Consider the following 27937-nt stretch of genomic DNA (forward strand, 5'->3'; position numbering starts at 1 on the left):
AAATGCAGGGAAAGCGGAGCAAACCCTAAAGCTCAAGACACTGGTAGGAAGAGTTTAAAGAACCCCACTACAGCCTATGCAGTTTTTTCTACTTTCTTGTTTTTAAGACAAGCAGTCTGGAGGGCACACACTAGTGCATGAGTCCGACTGCCGGAGCTGGTTATCACGGACAGAATATGTGGTATTGGTTAACAAAAGACTGGAATCAGCTGATGCCACCTACGTATTTAAATACAGTAGGAAAATGCAAGTCTTCCACGACCAGCTGCCGCAGCAGAGAGTAAGGCCCCTAAGGGCTTTGGCTACAAAGGTTTAGGTTCTGTTTATTAAGTCTCTACAGGACAGAACACACACAAACGAGTGCCACAAGAGAGAAATCTTTCACCGCTCACATCTGTCAAAGTATGATGTAATGCACGATCAGAACAGCACAAGTGAGATTAAATATATATAATATATATGTACACTCAAAGAAACACAGGTAATGCCGAGAGTGCTTCTGCAACCCAAGGAACAATTTCTTGGCAGACTGTCAACAAGGTTTGGTGGGTTTTTTTAGAACAATTTGAAAACAATTCACTGATTACATGAGTTAAGTGAAATAACAGACCTCAAAGCAATCATGCAGTTGGCATTTGAGAAGTATATTCTGAATTTAGTTCTCAGTACATTCCACCATGAGGTCAACGCAGTGGCATAGATTAACACAAAAATTTAGCTCTAAATACATTCATTGTGTGCGTGTGTATGTGCACGTGTGAAAAGCACAGAAGACAGCAGAATTGTTTCCATCATCCAAATTGCACCAAAGACGTTAAAACAATTTAGACATAAAACTTCCAACACACATCGAAATGGAAGAACCCCAAACTAACACCGCTCCCTCCGCACACAGATGAAACCTTTTGCATCATTTAAAATAATGCCTGGAAACAACTCCACCATACAGGTACAGTTGAAAACCAGCATTGGAATCAAGTGAATTTTGTGAGCAAAACTTCAGTGCTACAAATATTTTGTGCAAGACAATCCTTTCGATCTACGCTGAGTTAAAACATATCAAGTTAGAATTAATTCTCAAAATCTTTCTTTGCATCTTTCTGAATTTGGTAACAAATTCAGCACGTGCAAAGTCATTTGAGTAAGACTGCAGAGAGGCATGTTCTCATAACCTTCCCTATAATAAATAAGTTTCCTGTCCAGAGACAGAAGTCAAGGAATCAAAACCAATTAGCAGTTTTTTCTGGCAATTTTTACTTCTTGACGTGCATTAGCTCTGGAGAAGGTTCACTGAGGAATCCAGGTACCCTGCCAGCCCTTGAACTCATTTTCAAGTATCTTGCAGCTGACCTATACACTTGAAGTTATGAAGGATTGATCAGATACTGTTCCATGGTTCTACTGCATTAAAACAACTGTGCCTGAAATGTCTCATTGAAGGCTATACAGTATTTATGTTCATATAAAAAGAGAATGTACGGAACACAGTGTTTAAATTAATAAATAAGGTTAAAATTACAGGAAACAAAGTGTTGCCACTAGCCCTTTCTAGAATGAATTTTAGAAGAAAAGTCCATTTAACTTTCAGTTCACCAGGAAGTACACAGGAGTTCCATCAAAAAGCTGTGCTTTTAAAAATCTCTGGATTTTCTTCTTCCTCCTTGGAATCCCTTGTGCTACTAGATGCAGGCCTGTATTCTAATCTGGGGCGGGGGGAGAAAGAAAAAAGAAAATAACTTAAAAAACAGATGAGAGAACAGAGAAAAAAAACTCTTTGATATCCTGAGCCCTATTTGACATTACAGCCTCCTAATTTTAATATCTTGTTGACTTCAGTTGGACAGGTCCCTTTCTTACACGAGTATATGCTTATGTGCCCTCTTCAATCAGAGCCGTGGCAAAAGGCCAAATGCTCGCAATGCCTTCTTAGGTCAGTTGAACTAAACTGGAAGAGTTCAGCCCTTCACCAGTGCTTATATGACTTTCAGAACCTAGCAAAATAGATTATAACCCACAAAATGTCCCTATACCTTTATAAAGCAATACACTTTTACAAATGCATTCCTCATATGTACTTTTATTCAGTCCTCAAAGTAAAATGATAGATTTGGAGCCGAGAGATGTACATATGAACATACACACTTGGGAACAGGGACCAGGATTCCAGCCAAACTCTTAGATCTTCAACAGAGCACTGACTACGCTACCAAAACCAGCCCCTCCCTCTGACAGTACCTAGGCAAGTCCGCTCCTCTTCTCAGAATAGAGAACAGATGTGTTAAGATCAGAAGGCGACACTTACCCTTTCACCAACAGCATTTGATCAATTGTGTCTGGAAGAGGCATACCATAGCTTTCTGGCAGAAATAAAGTCAGAATTCCTGATAGCACAGTCAGGCTCCCCATCAGGATGTAAGGCAGGAATCGATCATAGGCACCTAGCAGAATACAAAAAAACCCCAACACCCCAGGTTCAGCTTTAAGCCTCCGATACCGTTTGTACCTAGGAACAAGGCTTTATCTGCGTAAGATTTATGCTTTCAGTACAAAACAAACCAACCCCCTCACAGTCTGGCATTCAAAGCATATATTGTTTTAACTGTGGTTTTAGGAACTCAAGAGACTGTGAAACAATAGCTGTAAGAGCTGTCCCTATTGAGTCAGTAAGATTGTGAGTCTTCCGAACGTCTCTTCAACAGGGCATAAAACACAATTTCTCTACGTTATGACCATTGTTCGGAGATGTTGAGAACCCATTTTTACCTGCAGTTTCACAACACACCTGGACCTGGGAACAAAGAACAGTCAGAAAATCCCAATGACCCACAGAGGCAGGACACCGATCTGGGTAAAAAGCATTGCTTCCCACCTGCCAGCACCTCCCCAGCGCAGGCAGACGAGTTAACTTACCGAGGTAAACGAAGTAAGGCGAGAGGATGCTGCCCAGTCTAGAGGCCATGGAACTTGCTCCAACTCCCATGTTTCTCACTACTGTTGGGTAGAGCTCAGCCGTGTAAACATAAACCATTGAAAAGGCAGATGTGATCCCAAATTTCCCTAACATCACCAGTAGAATAGATAGCGCACGAATATCTGAAATCAAAACACAGTAAGGATTTCAATAGAGCTCTGACAATCCATGGTATCTCTTAATTCCATTGTGTTTGTATAATTCCTGTCTAATTAATTCCAGTATCTGGTGTCTTCTTTTCTCTGTACATGTCTACAAGCACGGGCAACATTTTTTAAAATTTATTTATTTTTAAATTACTAGCGCTCAACATTTTCATTTCCTTGAGAATGGGGCTTCCTGCCAAGTAAAAAACAAGAAGAGAGCAAGCACTGGAGAGGTCCTCTCAGATTTCAGGGGCCAGATCTCTGCTATTGCAAACACCACCATATATCCCCTTTTTGGTAAGGTGAACAAAGTTAAACATTTGAAACAAGTTATTTTTGGTTTCCTGCTCTGGTTTCTCATGAACACTGCTAGCTACAAGTCAATAATTTAATTACAGGAAGCCAGGCTGACTTTAACTGGGACAGTTAGATCTGAAAATCGAAACAGATCCTATCTGTGTCCAATTGATTCAAAGGACTGGAGAAAGAGAATGCAACACATGCATTACCTGTATAAAATAAGCAAGGCACTTCTTGTGCATTCTCTTTTGTTTCTTCTTTGATATGTAAACAAGTGCTGAGCAACAACACCCCCCCATCATATTCAACAGCATTACCAGTAAGAGTCCATAACCCCTTAATCTAACTGGCCTAAAGATACATATGGTTTGGTATCCAATGAGTGTTATTTTGTCCTCCTTTCCAGTTGCCAAACATTATTTTAACTATCAACACTAATTCAGTGCAAGCAGTTTTGCTTATCAAAAATGCTTCCACAATGACTCCCTCGAATATAACTGTTTAAACAAGCCATAAAGAGACAGTCATTTACAGTTGTTTGGGAAGTTTTGCAGCTTCCTGGTAACCTCCGCTGACCAAATTCTGGTTGGTCTAGTCCTGGTTTTACACTTGGACCTTACCAGGGCACCTTGCCAGGGGTGCACATTAAAGCAAAACCGGACTACAGAGCTGATCCCAACAGACCACAAAGCCAATGACCCACCTTTAAAAATGTATCTGAATTGACATGTTGTGTGAGCTCCCTGTGCAGCAGCACTGAGAACCAAGGAAGAGGGGCAAAGATAGGGAATGAATATCTGTATTTAGTCCCCTCAGGACACTTTTCCTCCGCATCTGCCCAGTTCGTGGTACTGCACTTCACCTATCATACGTATTTGAGATTAACTAACGATTCCATACGTGAAGGCACCAGCTGAATGAAGAGAAGAACACAGCCTCCCAAGAATAACGCAGCAGCCATTGAATACCGTCGAGGGAGATTTCGAAGCAGCAGCCAGGAAATAACGTAGGCTGGAACTTCAATCACTGCCGAGAGAAAGCAGTTCACATAGACGTCTCCATGCAAGTTAGGTGTGTCAAGAGAAAGTCCAAAATAACCAACAGAGATTATCATCCTGAAAGAAACAGAGTAACAGGGTCAGACAGTTTTCTCTTCTTCCTGAGGTTGCCCTGAACCTCTGTTAAGCACAGAAATCACTATGTAAGGCAAATTCAGCATCTGCCAGATTCTTTCACCTTTGAAACATCTTAAGTGCTGACTTCAGAAACAGCAAGATAACAATTACACAGTGCTGATGCTTTTTATCTTTCAAGTTTCTCTTGAATTTAAGGAATATATTTAAAAAAAGAAAATCCTATTCAGCATTAACGCAATTAGGTAACTCCAGAGCTGTTGCTAGCCTTGCTGAGGCACAGGCCTATGAGCCCAGCAGTGCTGGATGGTCATGCAGCTATAGTGGTCACTCTTCTTTTCTGATGCCATTGCATGACTTTGCAACTGTCCATCCCACTCTCATGCAGACCTCGCAAGGAAGGTGTGGGTATTTGTCACTTTTAGACATCTCATTTGTCTCTGCTAGTCACGCTGATGGAGAGGGGCTGACTACTTCTCACGTATGCCTCCGTATTTCAGGTCACCCCTGGGAGATAAGCGATGATCATTCACAATGCAGTGATACAGCAGTTCCTATTACTAGTAGTTATGGCTTTAGCCTGAAAGTTTGGACTACTGAATTTTACTGCTGCTGAGGCCTACAGCAGCTTTTCATCACGTTTACCAGAGCGCTCTGGGTGGAGAACATTGTTTCTGGGTCATTACCCTCCATGCTTTGTGTATAAAGTCACAGAGGAGGAGTACGGCATCCTGGCAGACCCAAACAATCCAGGATTTTCTCTGCCATGCCCCAAGCTGGCTGGGCAGGATCCAAGTCACATTTGCATGGCTTGGTGCCTGGGCTGGTCAGTGTAGCAGGACAGAGCTTGGTGCCCGGGAACGCTGCCATCTTAACTGTGCCACTGCCAGATGAGAACTGGCTTCCACGTGATCAAGGGAAACACACACCTGGCCTTGGAGACAAATCCTGTCACGTCTTGGGAGATGCTGGGAAGAGAAGGTTATGCTTCACCAACAAGCAATGTGCGGTAAACAAGGAAATAATGGGTCCAGGTGCACTGGCGAGGTACAGAGCACTCAGCACTTCATCTCCTTCAGCATTTATGTTATAACAGAACCTGGAGCAAAATCACTGCACAGCACAAAGCGGATCACTGACCAAAGATTAGCTCTTCCTCCTCCTCAGTTCATGTGGGAAGAGCCTTCACGGTCCAATTGCTTAAAACAAGTTGCCTAGTATACCTGGGAAGGTATGAAGTCATACAGCTGAGGGTAACCCCCCCACAGCTCACTGCTGTGAGCTATTCTTCTCAAAAGTAGTTATGCAGTGTTTTCCACAATGCTGTACAATATGCCAGCCCTGTGCTCCTAGGAGTTATTTTTATACACAATAAACTGTGCTTGCTGGAACTCACTTTCAGCAGCAGTCTGCCTTAGCTTATCACATTGGCAAACTTTGATACAGTTATACATCTTCTATGAAAACTTTACGGGTATTTACACGTCCCAGGGTGATGAGAAGCCAAACTTCCTCCTCCCTGATGCAAACCCAGCAAAGAGTTTAGTTTAAAAGCCTTCTACTTACTCAAAATTAACAAAACTCAGCAATATGTAAAGGTGATATACTGCTATCTGCAACCATCCTCTTTTACAGAGCTTCTTTTATGAGATCTTTCAATTCATAACGCAGAATATACCATCAGTATACTATGGGTTGGAAAACATTGCTGTGAGTCAGCACAAGATGCTTTATATTTTGGGAAATTAATAAAAGGAGGTTAGGCAACTGACATGCAAGGTAAAAATAGTGGAAAAATTGCCCAAATCAACTGAATACTCTTCTGCAAGAGGAGGTAAGAATGTGTAAGTCAGTTGCACATGTTTGACTCTTCCCGCCTATCATAAAACTTCATTTATCATGTGATAAAAAGCCCTTCAGCATATGGAATGGTTTACATACTGCCACGTCACTCTGTTTCTCTCAGATGCTTTGTCCTACCAGAAATGCTGTTCAAACAGGTTTTGCATTTGATTTCTACAACCACACACGCAAAATCAGCTGTGCCTAGGAACTCGCTACTGATCTACTCCATGCAGATTAGAAGTAGGGCGGTCTCAATTCGCTAGCTCACTTCCAATTAAAGGTGAGAGTCAGCAATTCAACTTGGAGGTTAAAACAACAGTATACAGAAACTTATCGACATTTCTGCGAAGAACCAACATTACTTTTCTTTTTTGAGCTGTTTTCTGCTCAAGTTCCTTTCTCAGTGTGTTTGTAGCACTGTCCTTGGTGATGGGCAAGGGAATCTGGCTTAAATATTAGCCAAGTCATCCTTTGACCCAAAAAGCCCCATCAGCTTGTACACACTGGCAGCTCAGTGGACTGAACTCCAAGGCTTTGCCTCACTAAAGCACAGGAACATTGTTCAAAAAGGCAGCAAATAGACTCAGTTAGCTCCAAAGCACTTGAGGGACCTTCTTGGTTAGGACACTGTAGCTACACGCACTAATTAAACTTCACTTTTATAACCTATAAAGGCAGGCTATAAGTTACCCTCTCCATTTTCTCTCTTCTGAGCAATTACAGCTTCGCTGAGATTTCCAGTAAAGGAAAATGACAACTGTTTAATCAAACTGAGCATAAAGTATGGCTTCAGCTAGTGTAAGACCAAGCTGAAGATGGCAGGTAGACATAGTAGCTAGCAGGAAGGTCTAGGGAAATCTCAGATTAGAACTTCAAAGGAAGCTTTATCCCTTTAAGACACAATACAAAAGAGATGGGAAGATTCTCCCCGTAAGTCAGGCATCGCGGTGTTCAGACCCCTGGGCAGTAGTCCTCTGACTGGAGGACAGGGCACGACTCATTCCTCTTAAAAGACTTCGTTACTGTCAGATGAGGGTTCCCCAAGGCCCAGTATCAGGCAGGATTCTCACACATCATTGCCAGCTGATCTGATGCTTGCTGAGTTCAGGATATGCCTGACTGCTTCAGAAAGAAATAACAATCCAGATGTTTCTAGACTGTTACTGAAATGCAGAACCTACGTAACCAGAATTTTGTTGCTTCAGCCAGCAGGTTATTGGTTTTTGAGCTGGTTTTGTCCGTATCTCTTCAGAATACCTTATAGTGTTCAAAGAACAGTTTTTAATTGTTTTGCTGCTTTCGCGCTTGTGTATTCCTTAACCATGCTTGCTTACCAAAGAATCACTGACATAATTGTGATAGTTAGGATATTTCGGGTTTTCATTAGATCCAAAATGGTGTACGTCTGTTGCTTCTGGGAATTCAAATCTTGCAGCTGGAAAAACAAACAAACAAACAGAAAATCCATGGGAACATTAACTTCCTGAAAGCACAATTGTTGTGCAAATAAGTCCCCCCCCAACTTATACATCAGTATTTTGATATGCTGCAGAGCTGAAACAGGTGCCTCACTTTTAACTGACCACGTATAAGCCGTAAGAGCCAACTTACCTGTGAAAGTAGTTGCTCCTCCCTAATTTAAAGTCACTTAAAATTTAGGCTGAAATTTGTAATCATCTTCTCTGCCTGAGTCTCCATAAAGCAACTGCTTATTGTTACTTTTATACTTGAATTATAAAGCAACAGCATTAATTTCTGATTTATATGTCACTACTGGCAGGGTTCTTACATCCAGTTTTGAGGACTGCACCTTGAGGATCATGCAAATCAACTGCACCCAGACAAGAAGAGAGCAACAAGGATGATGAGACATTTGAAAAATGTGATCTTTAAAAGTCTGAAAGCAGAGGGTTTATTTAGCCTAAGGGCCAGAAGACGGAGGGAGTCTTAAAAGACCAAGAATGGTCTTCAAAGACCAGCAAAAAAAGTGATAAACTGTCCTCTATGTCCACTACAGACAAGGCAAGAACTAACAACATTAAACTGCAGCAGGACAGATTTAGTAAATGACTCCTCATGCTGGACCTAACAGTAATGTATTTAAACTGAGACAAATTGGCCAATGAGCTGAACAGTGCCCATCATTATTTAGCCTGGTTTTGAGATCATCTTCTAAGAATATAAGCAAAAAGACAAACAAACTTCTTTCCCCCTGTAACTTTCCAGCTCCTCAAAATAAAACCGCTTCCATGTAAACAATGCAAAGATATTCACCCATGAAGCATGCGAACAAGTTGTGTGCTCGATACGATTGTAAAAAAGGGAAGAATTTAAGGGTTTTTTTAATTTAGGTCTTCAATTTGGACCCCTAACAAGGAGTAACAAGGGAGAGATTTTTCAAAATATGTAGAAGGTGATTTAAGAGGACAAGTTCCATTGATTAAAACTATCAACTCTGATAAAGCAACACTATATGGCTGAAGAACCACAGTTTTCTAGACATGTCATTTTTCTTTTTTTTTTTTTTTTAATCGCAAAAGATGGTATGTCTTCAGGATTTATCACAGGCTATTTACTCATCAATTTAATGGTATTTTTAGCAGTCTTACACTAAGAACATTAACGAGATTTTGATCTTACAATCTTCCACAGAGAGTCTTTTTTCTGTTAGGACATTTTGTATCTATCTGAATCTGTGACTCTATCAACAGCTAGAAATCTAACCAAGAAAGAAACAAGCATCCACCTTAGCAGCTCAAAATTATCAAATGAAAAAAGGTAATACTGAAATATTTTTAATTTTGACACTTTTTTGAATTGTAAGCTGCCAAGACGCCTCACAGTATTTAAGTGAGGACTTCTCTTTCCACAACTAGAAGAATCACTCTTGCCTGACAGACCTCTATTATGTGCAAGCACAATAAACTGTATACAAAGATTACTTCCTCCCTTGATTTTTTAAGTCAGCGTGACCTGAGAATGCCAAATTAAATTTTAATATGTTTAAAGACTGAATGCCTTTTGTTGGCACTGTGTACTCCTTCATGGTATGTGCAAACATTTATCAATAAAAGTAAACTATGATTGCAGCTTCAAAATAGTGCAATTACTCACTACTTTAAACTTTTCTGAACTCTTTCAGCCTGGTCTAATATGCCAACCTCTACTCTGTATTAGTTCAACTTACAATACTTTTTTCCCTAAAACATCAGGCTGGTCCAGCAGAAGTAGCTGGATGTATTGCAGGACACAACGCACCAATAAAGAGGCAAAAGCAACCTCATCAACCTCATTCAGTTAGTGATGTTTCTTTTGGCAAGCCAGTTGCTGGACACTGATTTGGTGCCCTTAACTCTTGTCCCTCAACTCAAAATACACATTAATATCCTCAATGTCCTGTAAACTGTATCTGAGCTAATGGGAACATGAAGTTTACGTAACCCCTGCAGTCAGGTGAAAATTCTTTCTGAGTGATATTTTGTTCTGAAGACCTGGAGGATAAAATAGTGGCCTTGATGCTTGTGCACGCCAAACTTCAATGTATTTGCTTTCACAAATCTTCATTTTCTGTGAAAGACAAACAGTTCTTTACATTTGATAGCTTTCACTCTGCCTGAAGCCAAATCTCCCACAACACAAACTGCAGTCAGCTTTACAGCTCACAGCCCTTTCTCATAAATCACATGATCTTTCCTAAGTACTCTCCAGTTTTGCCACTATTCGTTTCCAGGAAACCAGCAAACAGGAAACAAAAAAAAGGAGAAAAACCAAACAAACCGCAAAACAAACCCAGGAACAGTAACATTCTGAGAGTCACAGCTGATGAGAAGAAAAGGACCCTGCCTTTTAGGAGCTGGATAATCAGACAACATAATTCTCAACAGGACAGGCTAGAACAAGAAGCTATGAGAAGGGCAGGGAGCGTAAAACGATGACTTGAAATTAAACCTATCATCCTAACATTTCTATCCCCCTCATATGGGATAACTCAGCCAACCAGGCCCTATTTGTGCTCCGCAGCTTGCTTGCGACTAGTCACCTGCTCGATCCTAACTGGTTTTGACATCTCTGGAGCCTCAATATTGCAGGTGCTGCTCTCCAGCTGCATGGGTTCAAGGAATACTCCAAACATGAGCTCAGGTTGCTTCCCCATCCAGAACTCACGTTCCAACTGCACGAGGGCTAAGGGCCAGTTGGATTTCTGAGAACCTCGCTGCAGCGTAAACATGCTTCCTAAAAAACTCAAGAGAGGCTGCGAGCCTTCTGCCTTACAGCTCTTCAGAAAGCAGACAAAAGAACAGCGTAAACAGACCACTGATGAAGAAAAGTTTTGCACAGATTTTTTTGGTCACAGCATTACTTTTACCTTAGAAAGTAAAAAGATGGGCGGGAGTTCTGCACTTAAACAGTGCCTGTTCATCGAGCTCATTTTCCTCTCAGTGTCAGAATGTTAATCTGTGTTTCTGAAAGTTGACGTGCAATGATTTATCTGTAAATAAGCACCGTGTACTCCAGCCCACCCTGCTGCAGAAGTCAGCATTTCCCCTCGTCCAGTGTTCCCCGGGGCAACATCCCTACTCTTGCCCCTGCCTTCTGCTGCTTCGTAATCCAGCCCCATTCAGAGATGACAAACAGATCAGTATTTCTTTCTAAGAATGGGAGATGGAGATGACAAACAGATCAGTATTTCTTTCTAAGAATGGGAGATGGAGGATTCCAGGAACAGTGACGTTAAGCAGATGTTGGAGCTTGTTTTCCCTTCTTCTGCTGTAGTGCTGGCAATGGGCAAGTTTTCATGCCTACAGCTTAAGAAGGAAGGATCAAAAAAAAGGAAAAAAAAAAAAGCGTGTTCTAATGAAAATCCAGGGAAAAAGCTCATAAGAAGGTCTGGGTTTTCCTGGCATTCTCACTCTGTTCCAGCAAGACCACGATGTCTGTCCTACTATCTACAAAGGAGTCTGGACAAACAGATTTGTTTGCACCTCGGCTAGCTTCAGCCCAAGTGAAGCTGTTTCAATCTCAATAGCAAACACACTACAGTTTAATGGCTAACCGTTTTCCTTAGTCTGCTACAGAGGCCTTGTAAAGCAAGTGAATATACAAGGTATTTTCACGTAAACGACAAGACAATGTCAATTGTCAACCAGAACACAATTAGGTGACTGCCCAGACAGACTCTACAGAACTGCCTAGAGTGGTGCCCATTCTCCTGGATTATGCAAACAGTTTGTCTGTCTGGTTTTTGGAGTTCATGTTTGAATGAGTGTGGAACTGCTTCTACATCTTAAGGTCACCAACAGCTCAGACAAATGGGGGATACGTACAGGAAACAAGAACATGCTGGAAGGAACAGATGGGCAAGAAAAGATACTGCTAGCTACTCCACCCGAAAGGAGCTCAAGTTTTGCTCTCCTTAACATGGAGTAGAAATTGGAGTTGAATATGGAATTGAACTAGAATGACATTCTTTCCACTGCCACTGGCCAGGATTAGTCCTGTGTTAGACTTTTACAGAACTATATTAGACTGCACAAGCATAAAATCTGTTTAGTGCAAGTATTTAGATCACAAAGCAATAGGTACCTCAAATTCATTACCTTCCCCCAAAAACTAGAGTTTAAAAGGAAGAAGGTGGCGGTAAACTGGATCAAAAAGATTGCATTAGAATGCATGTTGGCATTCCCATGGGAACGGGACAGCAAGGGCTTTGCAAATCTTAACGAAGTGGGGAAAGGGTATTCTGCTTTTCAGGAAAAGGATGACCTTTTACCCATTTGAGAAGTATGTGATACACTGCAGGCATAACTCAATTGATACGTCTGTAAATTAATCGCTTTACATGGTCAGCTGGACTGCTGAATGAGTCTTACCTCACTAGGGTCAAGTATTACATCTGGGGCTGTAAGGCCGTTAGTTTTTGCAGCCTTTCGGATGATGTCTTCCGCCTCTTGAAATCTTCCCTGGGAGATCAGCCACCGTGGAGATTCCGGAATGACCCTGCAAACAAGGTTCAGAATAACGAGCCTGCATTTCCACAGACAGCACTGCTGCAGGCACCACTACGCATTGTTCCAGGCATGAAGAGCTCAGAACTTGCCATATCGTGCAGACATTAAAGCAATGACAACAGAAATCAGATTTACAAGAGCAGACTAGCATACTGAACAAGAACAGACTAAAATGTGTTTGTGGATTTTAGAAATACTAAAGAAATAAGCCATGACTCAGAAAAAAGAGCAACCAAAACCTTCAGAGTATGGGAAAACAGTTTAATTAAAGAAATTCAGAAATGTGAATACACAAGCAGCATGCTGTACATTAAGAGGCGTATCCTTAAAGAATAACACATATAAAATTAGTAACTGTAAATACTGTCATGTAAGTCAGAAAGTAGAATTTGCCTGAGTCATTCAACTTTGTAAGAAACTGGATGGAATCACGAACATAAATGCCAGTGTAAGTGAAGAAACACCACCACCATGTGGACTATTTAAACTTTACATGCCACCTAAAAGTAGTATTTCATTAACTATGGAAGAAAACATGGAAGCCTCGCAGATGTGCAACTACTGTTTTGTAGCTTGTCGTATCTATGTCACCCTAGCATTGCCCAGCTTCCCAAAACAATTGGTTTCTCCTTCTGCCCTTAGTTCAGGCCTACTCTTAAAAGTTCATGGATTTCAGTTGGTGCAGAAGGATGAGTTTTATTGACTTTTTTTTTTTCCCCTTTGCATGTGGATCACTTAATTTTATAGAAGCCTACAGAAAATGAAGAATAGGCTTTTCAGGCATGAGTCAGATCACCCACAAAGCTATGGACTTGCAGTTAAACGACTGGGAAGAGGAAAGGGCACAACACCCATTCTTCACCTGCCCGTTCCTGAATTTCATCGGTAAAGGCTGGTTGGCTTGGAGCCTGGATCTTAAAAATCTGCAGACAGGACCTTCTAAAGACTAAAGTCTTTTAAATTAGTTATACTCACCACCAGAGCGGGATGCAGAGCAGCCCAGGTAAAGTAAGTGCCAGCAGCAGCATCCGCCAGTCTCTGATGAAGTAAGCAAACAGTGGCAGCAACATGTAGCCAAATGCATAAAATATGCAAACGCCTAGCGTGCAGAACAGCACGCGAATTGATTTGCCAAGAATTTCTGTGCCTGTTCAAAACAACAGGGAGAAGATTAATATTTTGACTTAATAGCAACCAAGTAACTTACTGAAAATACCTCTAACGATTGGCTTTGAAATATACTACACTGGGTAGTTACAGCACATAGCGCGCTCTGCCAGCCAGTTTTAGAGGCACCGCAGACCTGCTTCATGCAGTGATCCCGCATCAACCCAGGCAAACAGAAAAGGAAGAGAACCGGGCCATACAGTATTTGTGTAGCTCAAAGTAGCTAAAACTTCTATAATTCTATGTTCTTAGAATCTCCCATTCTACCTGAGGAGCTAAAACCACCTGACATACTACAAAACATTCACAACCCTTAGCCTCAGCTTGATCCCCATAGGGTCCTCTCCAGCTTATGGAGAGAGACCAACTTCTTTAAAGGATAATGCGGAGATGCCTAAATTAGGTTCCTGACCTGTACCGCCTTCTAAAGGACTATTTCACTATTAGCCAAAAATCTTGCTGTCTTTTGGCGTACACACGCGGAGGGTCGCTAACAAAGGCCAGGCTACTGGCGGTGGAATTAAATGCACTAACAGGGACCAATGCTTCCCTTGGAAACGCTTTGGGACCTGCAAATCGAGAGACATTGTAAGAGATATAATCTTCCTCATTTCCACAGAAATGGAAGAAGATTACAGAAGTTGCAGCAGGATGTCTGCAGTGAGGTTAGCTAAACACTGTTGTCACAGCTGCACTGCTCTTCTTTGGCCCAAAAGGAATTTCTTGCCAACATTTGGTACTTTGGACAGTGAGGCTACTGTAAGTAGCATTGATCAAAAAACACTTATTTTTTTAAAAAAAATTCTCAGATTCGTACGGTAATTCACATTCCCACCTGATCAAATATAGTCTTAGTTAAATTGAAAATATATGAAGCAGGCATCATTATGCCATTTAATTTTTTGCTATAGGCTGCTTTAAGGAGACTTTATAACACTTGATTTTTTTTTTCTTTTACAAGTTTTTACATGAATTAGGCATTTAGGCCCCAAAATGGACAACACAAATCCCTGAAAAAATCATGTCTTACACGTCTTACCTTTCCAACTGGAAGACAGATTTTGTTTCGAATAATCAATTTCTGGTTTTTTTGCCTTTTTAGGATGGTAAGCCACAGATTTAATTCAGATTGCACTTCTATCAACTGGAAACTTCCAAGGAGAGCATGAGTTATCCATGCATGGTGAGGACACACTCTTAACAGCGCTGCTTGGCAAAACAAATCAACCCTAAGCCAGTACTGAAAAGGAACAGGAAAAGCACAAGACTAAAGAACGCATACTGCGCCCAGCAGGACTTGCATACCGAGAACAAATGCGGCCACGTAGTTAGATATCTGTCCCATGCCGACTAGCACAAAGAACACTGAAAACATCTCCCAGCTGGTAGAGAAGACCTGTATGAAGCTGAAGCCAGTCTGCATTGCCAGAGTTGCAAACAGCACATTCTTCCTGCCAAACCTTCCAAGGACAGATTAAAAAAAAGAAAAAAAAAAAAAAGATGATTATACAACAGCATGAATTAAATCTTCAGAAACAGAAAAATAAGATTACTCATATGCATACTTAGGGAGATACAAAACATCTGCAAAAAGCAGAGGTTCGGGAAATGTGACACAGGCACAACTATTCTAAATACATTGAAAAATCCACTGGGCAAGAGAAAATATTATTCCAAGGGCTGCTAGTTAAGTTGCCTTTAGGTATGTGCTAGAACACTATTCCTCCCTTACAGACAGAATAAGCAGGGAGACAAATCATCGGCAGCAAATTATTTAAAATGCAGGAGTATTAGGTGCTTCTTCTCCTCTAAGGAGCACACATTTCATGACACAGATCAGCATGTTAAAAAAAAAAAAAGAAAAAGAAGAAAAGTTTCTGAAAGAGAGGTAAAACTCAGGCTTGTAAGATGCTATAATCAGTAAGTGATCCCACGCTGCAATCTTCATTCCACTTAGTAAAAAAAAAATGAACCAATTTGAGGGATTCTACCAATTCTATTGATGAATTACTAAAAAAAAAAGAAGTTAAACTAAACCCAACCCATCAAGCTGTTAAAAGAGTCAGTGCCGATGTCCTGGCCTGGGCAGCTCCACACCGCAAGCAGCCTTCGCAGCCTGTGACAGGACATCTGCTGGGTGCAGGTTCACACAACTCCATTCTGAAGTTAGACTTGACCAGGAGGTCTACAGTTGGGTGCCATAAGCATCAGGTAGATCGCAATGCACGAAGAACAGACCATTACTTGAACCTCTGAAATATTTTGTCAATCTCACTGTCACACCTGGCCAGGAGTGCGGGGCTCAGGCTCGCTGCGGGACTTTCTGTACCAGACGGGCAGATGGCAGCAGCAAAACGCCGCGCGCAGCCTCAACGAAGCAGTCTCCTTGTGGGGCTGCTGGATGCACTTGGGTCTCTCGACCGTGAGCTAGCTGCCATTCAGTGGCTACGAGAGTAACTGGATGAGCTGTGCTGATGAGCTTCCTCGACTGCACTTGGTGAGGATCTGGGTGACCACGTGAAGGAGCTGCAGGAGGAGACTCCTGTGATGGTGAAGGTGGGAAACTCGTGGCTTCTGGCACCAGGAGAACAGCTCCCGCTTCACCTGCTGGTTAGCCACCATGGAAGACACTTGGCACCCTCACAGCAGGTAAGGGGCTAGGAGCTCTGTTGAACGAAGCACCCGAGCCCTGCAGCAGCACCAGGACAAAGTGGTGGGAGACTCCCCACGGCGAAGAGGGGAAAATCACCCCTCACGTGGGAGAGCAGCTGGAAAGCACGGAGCTCTGCCTGGGGATCGATGACGAGACAGCTGAGAGCTCATGGGTCAGGATTAGCAGGCAGACCAACGCTGGCACCGCTGTGGGTGTCCACTGCAGACCACCCGATCAGAAAGAAGTAAACAAGGCCTTCTTCAGACAGCTAGAGGAAGCCTCGTGTTCAAAGGCACTGGCCATCATGGGGGACTTCAACCACTCCAATACCTACTGGAGGGACAAGACCCAGAAATTTTCTGAAGTGCATCAATGACAACTTCCTAACACATGTGAGGAGCCGACAAGGGGAGACACTGCTGGACCCCATGCTTGCAAACAAGGGAGAACTGTTTGGGGATGTAAAGGTTGGCAGCAGCCACGGCTGCTGGCTGTGCGATGGTGAAGTGCAGGATCATGAGGGGAGGAACAAGGCAGAAGGCAGGATCACAGGGAAAGCAAACATTGGCCTGATTAGGGATCTGCCTGGAAAAATCCCATGGCATCTGGCTCTGGAGAGAAGTCCAGGGGAGCTGGTTGATTTTTAAGGATCATTGTCTCCAAGCTCAAGACTGGTCCAACTTGATGAGCAGGAAACCACGCAAAGGCCCCGAACGGATGCTACAAGATTTGTGGCAGAGGGATTATGTTTCAAAGAAACAGAAACTCTACAAGTAAGTCAGCAAATTAGAGGACCACATATTGTTCTCTGGGAATCAGGAAGACAGCACAGCAAATCTCAGGGAGACAATAAGAAAAACTGAGCTTTAAAAGAAAAAAAAAAAACAACCACCAAACCCAAAACCAACAACCTGTCAACATCACAAAAATTCATGGTGTCTTCCATTTTTTCATGTTTGTATTGATAAACAAGAAAGCCAGTGTACTCTGCAACTAGAAATACAGAGAAAAAAAAAAAATCCCCAAACAAGAAAGCCTTGCTTCTCTGAAGTACAGCTGAACAGCATTCATGCTTTGCAGCTTCCACAAACACAGGTCATTGGACTTAGATGTTGTACTTGATGACGAGGAAAAGAAGCTATGGGTGTTTATAAAAAGAGAATTTTAAATTTGACCTCAAAAAAAGGAAAACAAGCCTCGGGGAACTCTGAACATAGTCCAAAGTAATTAGAAGAGAATGTCATTGATCTGATTTTTCCAGATGAAACTTATCTCCTACACCTGTTTTCTGGCATAAGAACAGTTTGCTCCAGAAGTGATTTCAGTGAAAAAATAAACAGATAAAGATAACACTCACTAACAACCTTTGTAACATTCTGTTCTACTTCAGGACGGTTACTCTATACTCTCTGTGTACATTCAGATTAGACAGTCACAGAACAAAGACATGTTAGTAGTTGCAGAAAGACACTTATAGCAAACTTCACATACAAGAATTGCTTACAAAACAGCACCAAACGAAGAGCCAGAAGCTCTGGTGTGTATACTTTACTTGTCTGAGAGCTGTCCTGATACGAAAGATCCTAGCAGGACGCCCACAAAGAACAGGGAGGTGCTCAGGGGTCCCTTCCAGTCGTTGTCACATACGAGATTCCACTGCAGGGAGAGAGAACACGAAAGTCTTGTAATAAACAGGATTTCCCCTCCCTCCTAAACGCCTTGGCTGAGCCCGGATGAAAATGTACCCTTTGGACAGAAAACCTCCACAAGAGGAATGAGTAACTGACCTACTGCACAGATGCAGCTCCGTGAAAATAACGGGAAGGGATGCTGCAGAGCAGAGGGCAAAGGCCACCCGCCCTGAGCCGTCTCGGGAGTGATCCAGCTGAGGCCCCAACGCTGCCTTCAGGTGTGACCCACCTGGCTTTCTTTACACGGTCGATGGCTGTGGTATTTCCCCTACACGCGTATGAGTGACGGTAACTAATAATCTCATCATGTGCTTGGTTCAGCTCCCTTTCAAAGGCTCTGCAGCCCCTTAAACTGCTGCAATTCTGCCAGTTTTGGAAGGAGTGAGCATAGACCCCAAACCTGATTTCCCTGCGTATGGTAACGTTTGCCATTAAAAATTCACATTTCTAATTTAAGAGAAATTGAACTATACAAACAAGAATATAGAAAAAAATACCTCCTCCGTTATTACATTTTAATATGGTTTTGAGAGACTGGAGACTGTTCGCTGCTCACTGGGAACCTAACTAACGTAAATTATAATATTTGGAATACAAATTGAAACATACACCAAACAAACCAAGATTTCCAAAATGAAAACAAAAAAGAGGAAGAAAGCAAGGTATTTATTAAATGAAGACTGCAATATTTTCCAATCTCCTACCCACTTCAGTCTGATGTTTTCAAAATAGCACTCGTGTTATTTTTGTATCTATACCAGCAGCTATTATTGAAAGAGTCTTAATTTTATTTTGGTTATCTGGGGGAAAAAAGTATGTAAATATTAGTAGAAAGGACAAACCCCAGCAGGGACGCCTCATCCCCTAGCTCACTGCAATGCTGCGGCTGGAGAAGTTCCCAGAGCTCTCTCTCCCTGTCCTGCCACGCTACCCAGCAGCCTGCTGGCAGAGGGCAGGAGGAGCTGCAGCCCCACCGGAGAGGAATTTGGAGGCAACCAACGCTTCTGATGTGAGGCCAAACCCTCCTGAACTTAGTTATTCAAACAGCTCCCACAGGGCCCCTTCTGATGTTTTAGGGATGGAAACTTTTAGATTTTAATCTCTATTAGAAAGGTTGAAATCAAAATATTCACCCTGACCCCAAAAATTAATCCCCCTTGCTCCCCAGTTACAAATAATTAAGTATAGTGTGTTTTCCTCTTAGTTTTTTTTAAATTTGTACTGGAACACCCCGTAAGATCTGCTGCTGCGTGTCCCAGCTCCGCCATCCACTTCATCCGCGGTCCCGCATGTGGGAACGCCAGTGTTTTCCTTTGTTCACCAGCTCTGTCTCCTTAGCATCAAGCCTTTGACTCCAGGAATCTCACAGCCCTCAGTCTATTAACAGTTCACGCTACAGCTACACCCGAGTGTATGTTTTAAGGTTGTGGGATCACTAAAAACCATGCACTAACCGAACAACACTGGCAATGGCCTTCCACTCCCAGATCCCCGTGGCAAAACTCAACTGAACCACCACTTGTTTCATGGCAGAGCATCCAGTTTTGAATCAGAACTGGAAGTTTTTCTAGAGGTGAATGATGCTCATTCATACAGGCTGCACTCTCATCAGTCTTTGTGTAACTTTAGCTGCCAACCCTTAGACTATCTTACGAACGCATCTCATCCTTATTATTTTTTTTAAGGTCACGGCAACAAACAAAATGTACCTTTTCCCAACTTGTAACCATATTCAAGTAATTTCTTAACCTCTCCTTCGATAAATCTGATTGTTGTTTTGTGTCTGAAGAACCTCTCCTTATATCAGATTTCATTTCAACATTATTCTTGCACTTATCCCCAAACCCTTCCAGCCTCACGCCACCTGAAGCACAGGCACTAGCACTCAATGCAGTGCTTCAATAAATCCTACCGACACCATCAATTATGCATTGTTATGGAAGTTCCTTTCAGAATTGCGGCTTTCTAATGGGCTAACAAATCTATACATGTAACTTAACTATAGTTATTCATTTAATTTAATAACTGTAATTAACATTTATAATTAAATCTGTATTTATTCAACAAAAGCTGTACTACATTAGAGATTAAAGAAAGTTTGAGCAATTCTGTGATGACCACAGAGGCTAATCCAGCCAGGAAGCTTCAGCTAACTCTATCTGGCACCTTGGAAATCTGCAGCAAATTATCATTATCAAATTTATATAGGCCAAAGAAAGGTTTCAGTGGTTATCGTATGCCTTCATATGATGACACTTATCAGGAAAACAAATACCACTCCCAGTACAAATCCTGCATTAATAAAGACTCACCTACTCACAAAGAATCACCTTTCTGTCAGCTACTGGAGCCAGACATCTTCAATAACAGAACTAAAATCTAACTAGCCAAACATCTAGCTCGGTGATTTACAGTCCATCATTACTAAGTCAGTCATTATCTTCCAGCTGATCACCCTGTACTTGTGAGTTAGCCGTCTCCTTTCATCTGTCTTACACTCTGTACTTTGGCACAAGGCACAACACTTGGCTTTCCAGACACTGGCATGCTTGTGCCCAGTAACAAACATTTTCTTCAGACCACTGAGGTAGAGACATTGCTTGGAAAAGTTCATGGTATTAAAATGTTTTGCACTGTTCTGCCAAAAGCTTCTTGCATTGGCAGGTGGAAACATACCGGTCCTTAAAATGTGGCAATGATTACCAGCTTGTTTTTCCGTCTGCTTTATTAAAGCAATGGTAGGAGCCGTTACACTGAAGATCACTTGAACCAGGCACCAAAGTGAACTTCAGTATCAAATTTCCAAGGGAGAACTACCTTGGTTGTGCAATACCAGTTATTTACGGACTCCACAGATGCACAACAATCAGAACAAAGGGATTTTAAGGTCTGTTACCCCTTGCCCCAGTAAATGAATGCTGAAGTCTTCAACTTTTTAATGACTCACCAACAAGGTCTACTATGTTGCTTGTTAAGTCATGGTGGTCTTTAAGTCATTCAGTCTTCCAGAACCATTCTGCAAACAGACCCTTCCCTCAACTGTACGTTGCCCAAGAAGTAGTCAACAAAGCATCACTGTTAGAAGACCAGCATCACAAAGAGCGAGTGTCCCAGGAGTAGTTACTGATTGAATTCTGCTGCTGGCAGTGCTGTTTGGACCCAGTATACTGTGACCCAGTGCTCTAAAATCATGTGTTATTTTCACTTCTTAGTATCCTTTGAGCTAGCCTGCTAGCTGTAACGGCCTTTGCCCCAGTGAATGAGATAAGGTTAACCTCAGCAAGGTATCGGGGCTCCAAACAGGAGAAAAACATTTCAGCTTTGTTTCAAACAGCAGCTGCTGATGTTGCGAAGCATCGAGCTCCTAAACACTGGTACTAACAGTCGAGGCACAGCACAGAGCATTCTCACTCAATTTTATTATTATAACTTTAGAAGAAGACATCCTTCTGTTGGAGTTTAAACTTATCTTCTTACTCAGACAGTTTGCAGATACTTTGGGCTGTAACTACTTCCCAAACAATTCATCAGGTTGGGGTGATGTCTTCATCAGCAGCCTCACACCTAATAGCAGTAATCACTTATGCATCAGAGGCAAGTTGCATGGTGAGATATGCACCTCCACAACAATTCTTGGCTGATACCAGCCGCTGGTGAGGACGGGTGGGAAGAGCAGACAGGAAAAAGAGGACAGGCTATGGAGACTGCCAGAAAATGCAGACAGCTTGGGGAAGAAGGTGGGGGGACACCACAAGGGAGAGGGACTGAGCAGTTACTTCTCAAGCACAGGTTTGGGGCCAGAGTATGAAACAGTCCTAGGTATTCAGAGTCATCACTTAAGCATCTCTTTAGGAGACCACTTTCCAAGTTCTGCTTCATCTCTTACATGGCAAGTCAGCTACCTGGAACCACATCTCCAAATCCCTTACTATAAGGCAAGCCCAGTTACAAAACTGAGAAGAATAAAAAACCTGAACTACTCCCTCAGATCTCCTCTCTACCCAGCCACATTCCATTAGCTCCCAGCCTTTTATCACAACACAACTTGAACAAGAAGTATTATCGCAGGTTTAGCCAGAATTACACTAAGCAGCATGCGTAGAAGTACATCAGTCTTCCTAGACTGGTATTTCCCATATTCTCTCTTACACCCTTCCAATATTAAACTGAACATTAATATAACACCTCTATCCAAAAAGAAAACCACTCTACAATTTTCACTCAAACCACAACCACAATGAAACGCAGACTCCAAGGTGAGATGTTTGGATTCTTCAAACTGCAAACTGTGGAACAACCTTCAAAGCGCAAAACAACGGTGTCAAACTGTTGACAAAGGCAAGTGTAGGCAGACAGGATGCCACAAGTCCAGCTGAAGATACTGCCATACCACAAGTAAAAAATACCGTTCCTCCAAGTTCTCTAGGCACTTCAAAACCTTAAGGGGTAAAGACCGATTTCCTGTGTACAGGCTCTGCATCCACTGCACTTGCAGAATACCACTTGCCTCGAAAAGAGAGCTGGCACTTCATGAATTACTAACAGTAAATCCTGCAGTGGCTCTCATCCAGACACGGATGCAGATCCCTCATCCTGCTTCGCTTTCACTGCAATTATATCACCTTGTAAGAGATGACAAAACAGGAAATAACAAAATTCTAGCGGCTAACAACAAGATGCCTATCGTATTTAAGCATAAAATTTCCCCAATATTTTTAATGCATCATAACATGGAAATTGCAAGTCTAATTACAGGGGAGCTCTTCAAAATGTCCAAAGTTCTTGCAATACAGGGTCACAGCAAACAAATACATAGCACCACCAAATATACACCACTACCAAATACGTTTGGAAAGTTACAGAAATAGTTGCAAGGCCACCAACAATACAATTTAGGACCTCACTTGCAAAAAGCATGTTTCTCAGATTATAGAGAACTGTTCCACTGCAGGAGCACGTGCACTTCTCTAATACCATTACTAGAACCCGACACAAAGATGAACTATGACAAATACAAAAACTTCAAGAGCCTTACTCGGTTACAGCCCTGTTAAATAAGGAAAAGCCTTATAGGAAAAGGAATCTTTACAGCTACAATATATCATGTCCTCCCACTTCTTAAACTGTTTTCTTCTCTTGCTGAGAATAACACGCATGATTGAAAAATGAAGTGGGATAGTCCCATGTGCTAATATTTTCTTTCTAAAAATCAACATTTTAGCAAGAATTTTTGAAGCTAATCCGATATCCTGTACTTTCTCCTACCACTTGTTTCTCTCTGCCAGTAGAGGCAGGTTCTTCAAAAAAATCTTGCAGTCTCACAACTGAGTACTTACGACCTTCGATTCAGAATCTGGTCTTGTTTATACCCATATAAACATTCCCTGCTTACTTGAGAGCTATGAGTGTTATTAAACACCCTTTCCTCTGAAAGTACATTTGTACATATATTCCAAATACTTAGAAGTTCTAGATGTTACACTAAAGCTTATTATCTAAATGTAAGCAGAAGTCTGTATCTACAAAATACACATTCTGCTCAATTTCTCCCCTTGTAGTTGTTTTAAATTTTTACAGAGGTAAAACTTGCATAGAACAGGAAGGAAAGTGCCAAATATTTTATAATTCCAGTGCAGAAACTTAACTCTCCCCTCATACATTACATTTTTGAGATGGCTGGAGAAAAAGGAAACAGGGCACTGACATCAGAAACCGAGAAACATGAGCTGAGTTTTAATCTAAAAGTAAAGACAGCACAACGGGAACATTACCCTGTCATCAATTGTCCATGGTACCGCTAAAAGAACATTGTTTCCATTTTAATGATATCAACTACAGACCTATCATTCTTTAATAATACTAACCCTATTTTATGTTGCAAGGTCAGAAATGTCTGTACTTTGTACAATTCTGAAGAGTCCTGCATTACGTGCTTCTTAAATCACACCTCGAAAACCTCAGCATTTTAGAAGTACTTTCATACATCTGTCAGACATTCATATTTACTTATTAGATGAAAACTAGACTTTTTTCCCTTCTTCTGGTAAGACTATTAATACTAAGATTTTGTACCTGCAAATCACCTAAAGGTCTCTCCATAGCTTTACCAGCTCCTGGGGCTGAGAAAGTTCATCTTGACAAAGATGAACTTCAGCCAGAAAAATAAGCAGATATTAACCTACAGCAAGAAAGAGGATGCACCTATTTTAAAAGATGAGAAATAATGGAGGTGACTAACCTTAATGAAGAGTTCGGTGAGAGCTGAACCTGGATGACACGGGCTTGATTTACAATTCAGCTGCTGGCTACACTCTTAGAAAAGCCTGGGGAAATCACAATGTCTAGCACGAGCTAGACATTTTTATTTTGGTAAAGCAAAACAATACATCCCTCTGCCTCCCAGCAAAGAGTGAACATGGAAACCTCTAGTTCGACAGCTGTACCGCAATGCCCATTTGCGTCATTCCAGATGTCACCACTGCAGTCTCCACTTGTTTCCTGAATGTCTGGCATAACCCACTGATCTTCAGGGACAGGGGTCTGACAGCACAGCGGGGCACTCGAGTCCCTGGTGTGCAGGGAATGGAAACCTCTGGGCCCTCGTACCTGCCCAGAACTTTCTCTCCCTGCATGTCCGTACAGGACAGAGCGCCAGCCCCGCACCGAGCCTCAGGACACTTGGCAATTCCCACCATGCGCATCCTTCCTCTGCAGAAGCCCAACAGTCCTTGAAGCTTGTTAAGAGCACAACAGGCATAAAACATGTGGCTCTGGAGTACACCACCTGCATTGAACCCATTTCAAATTGATGAACAACGCAACACATTTTTAGAAGTTGAGGGTGAATATGTGTACACAAAATTCGGTGTCTATTTATGTTTCAGTATGTAAGAATTACTGCCGTATGGACTAAAATGTTTTGACTGCTGTATCATCTAACATCTTCTCATTATATCATATTTCTAGTCCACTCATGCTCTTAACAACTCCACTGCTCAATCCTATTCCCAGTTATTCAGTGTAGCCCCATAATAGACATGACTGGCAGAAGTTAGCCTTTTCCCTTAATTACCCCTGGTTTTATTCCTTTTGCTACCACATATGAACTTTTATTACTCCTACATTCATTTTCTATGGGACTTATGGAGGAATGAGTGACACAGATGGCTCCTTGAGCCAAAGCAAAGCTTTTCTTAACCCCCGAGCTACATCATTTCAAAAAGTAAAAGACAGAAGGGGATTTTGTTAAATGGGAGCTGGTTAAATACTGCAGACTGGCTAATAACAACCTTCTGTTGTTAGTCCGTATGAGAAAAGGAAGTCTCTCTTCAAATGAGAGGGAACTGAATGTTTTAAGTCTCCCCTGAAAAGCAGAACCATAAACAAGGACTTTTCTCTAGAGTCACTGGAGATTCAGCAAAAAGCTTTCTCAAAAAAAAATCCCCTCTTCCCCTTCCCAGCGTCAGCTACAGAAATCTGGGACAAAGGTCCTCATGATTATTCAACAAGTTAGAGAGATGCAAACAAACACAAGATTAGTGAATCATAAAAGCAGCAGCACCAAGCCAAGAAATGAAACAAGTTTAACACTGAAAACCTGTAAGTATGTGAAAGGCCACAGCTCTTGCAAAACTCCCTCAGAAGCATTAATATTAAAGGAAAAAAAAAAAAAATACTGCCTCAGTGCATGATGTCTGGGCAGACAAACAGTACCTCCCACAGACACAAGACATCTGCCAAACCATACAGACAACAGGCCAGAGCTGCTGGGGAGTCTCAGCAAAACGTTAGCAGCTCCTGTTTCTTACAGATTGCAAGACTCCTCGACGATACTCTGGTAGCTCAAGAGATTTTAATTTGCACTGAGACAAAGCTCAGTGAAGAAGCTCCAGAGACAAAGTACTGGCTGAAACCATGTCTAAGCCAGGTCAACCATTATATAGAAAGGTACTCGGAACAAAACCTGTACGTTCCCCTGGGAACGAGACTGCCCTGAGAAGATGCCAATTGCCTGATGCTGCCCTAAGAGCGGCTCAGCCTTTCACAGCTGTGCATTTCAGCAACGACCAGGGTCTAGAAAGTCAGAGCAGCTTTCCTCTCCAGGAAGACAGCAGTTCTTTAGAAACAGGTGAGGCAATGCCTTGTGCCACTTGTAAGAATCACTCAAGCCCCTGCTGCTGTGCATGTTCAAGGGAAGTTTCCAACAACTCCAGTGTCACCATCTCCATGCCCCCCTGCGCTGGCATGGCTCCTCTCCCATGCACCCTTCCTCACCCCAGTCCTCCTGAGGAAGATTTCTGTCCTCAGATCAGCTTGTGCTCATTAAGTACTCACACCCATCACTATCCAAACACTCATCACAACCCATTCTGCAAAGGCATTATATGAATAAAGGCAAATATAGTTCCAGCTCTGTAAAACTTGTCCGCAGGCACAAACAGGTCAATGGGACTGTACAAATGGTTTGTAAGCCTTCTGAAAAAAACCTATATGCATTTTGAAATTCAAGTATTCCTCAAAATCCATTTCCTTGTATGTTAAGTCAACCAGCACCTGTGGGTCTGTACAGCTTCCACCTGAAACAAGAGGGACAATCAGCACAGCTTCAACTTCGGTTGGTTGCCCTGATCACAGACTTGACTTGAGGGGTGTATTTGAGCAGACGAAAACCTGAGCTGTCCCGGCAGGTGAGTGGGGACACCAAAGCAGCAGGCATGACCAAAGCAGGGGCATCGGGGGCACACCGCAAACTTCAGGGTCCTTTTGGACACAGCATCAAACCAGGGCTCCCTGGCTGCCGCCCCTTGCACAACTCCGGGTGACTTCTACTGCCTTTTTTTTTTTTTTTAAAGAAAAAAAAACAAACGCTTTTCATCTCCCGAGTTCAGAGAGCCATCTCTGAACCACAGAGCGAGCTGAACCCCTTGCCCCTGTGCTGATCCTCGCTCCAAGCCACTTGTACAGGCACCAGATGAAACCCATTAAGCAGTGACCGTACACATGCCACACTGGCTAAGGAAACGCGCTGCGTTTGGAGACCACTTCTGCAAGCAGAAGCGAACAGCAGATCTCAAAATAAATTCAGCGTGCCAGATTTAACAGCAGGGCGATGCCCAGGCAGGAACCCTAGGTCACGGGAAAGCTGCACCGGTCCTTCGATGACCACACGCTTCTCCTCGGCACCCCCGCTGCAGCCTGCCCGCGCCTCCTGCTGCCAGAGGGACCCGCTCCCGCCCCCCCCCCCCCCGCCGCCCCCGCACCTCGGTGACGATGGTGGAGCGGTAGACGTCGCGGTTGTACTCCCAGCCGTCCAGGCACGGCTCCTGCTCCAGCGACTCCAGCTCCACGTCGGAGCCGGGCCGCAGCCCCAGCGCCGAGAAGTTGGCGAGCGCGGCCAGGCGGTAGCGGCGGCAGCGGCTCGGCGCCGCCCGCCCGCCCCGCAGCTCCAGCGGGATGCTGGCGTTGCGCCACTCGCCGCTCAGGTTGGCCCCGCGGGGCACGGCGCACCGGTGCTCGGGGGTGCCGGCCAGGAAGACGATGGAGAGGCCGTTGAAGCCGTTGGGGACGATGCTGGCGCTGAGGAGGAAGAAGACGAGCCGCTGGAAGCGGCCCCACTCGCCCAGGAAGGCGGTCGCCTCCTCGTAGTCGCGCATGGCGCGGCCAAGCTGCGGCCGCCGCTACCTGCGGGCCCGTCTGGCGCGGGCAGAAAGCGGCCGCCCCGAGCCGCCGCGCAGCCCGCCGAGCGCCTCGCCATGGGCCGGGCCTCGCCGGCGGGGGAGCGGCTGGGGGTGGGGTTTGCAGGCGGAGGCTCCTCAGGTGGAGCCGGCCGCTGCCGGCGCCGCGGGGGAGCCGCCGCTGCCACCACGTCCCTCCCCGGCCCGGCCCGGCCCGGCCGCCTCTGCCTGGCGCGGGCGGCTCCCGGCATGCCCTTCGCCCGCCCGCTCGGGAGGCGCGGCGGAGGCTCGGCCCCTGAGGCTCGGCCGGGCCTGGCGCCGGCTCCAGCGCTCTGAGCCCCGCCGCCGC

General features: G+C 43.4%; 1 protein-coding gene across 1 annotated transcript; it reads right to left on the reverse strand.

Annotated features, from left to right (window-relative positions):
- Positions 1-303: 303 nt before the first annotated feature.
- On the reverse strand, positions 304-27647 carry LOC143166055 (organic cation/carnitine transporter 2-like). Its single transcript, XM_076350084.1, has 10 exons — positions 27175-27647; positions 17776-17879; positions 14876-15030; positions 13379-13550; positions 12266-12392; positions 7730-7830; positions 4318-4532; positions 2911-3093; positions 2303-2438; positions 304-1703 (listed from the first exon to the last, which is right to left on the reverse strand). The coding sequence occupies exons 1-10, from the start codon at positions 27565-27567 to the stop codon at positions 1616-1618; spliced, it is 1674 nt and encodes a 557-aa protein (XP_076206199.1). The 5' UTR covers positions 27568-27647; the 3' UTR covers positions 304-1615.
- Between the last annotated feature and the right edge of the window lie 290 nt (positions 27648-27937).

Source organism: Aptenodytes patagonicus, chromosome 12, assembly GCF_965638725.1.
Source record: "Aptenodytes patagonicus chromosome 12, bAptPat1.pri.cur, whole genome shotgun sequence".
Lineage (NCBI taxonomy): Eukaryota > Metazoa > Chordata > Aves > Sphenisciformes > Spheniscidae > Aptenodytes > Aptenodytes patagonicus.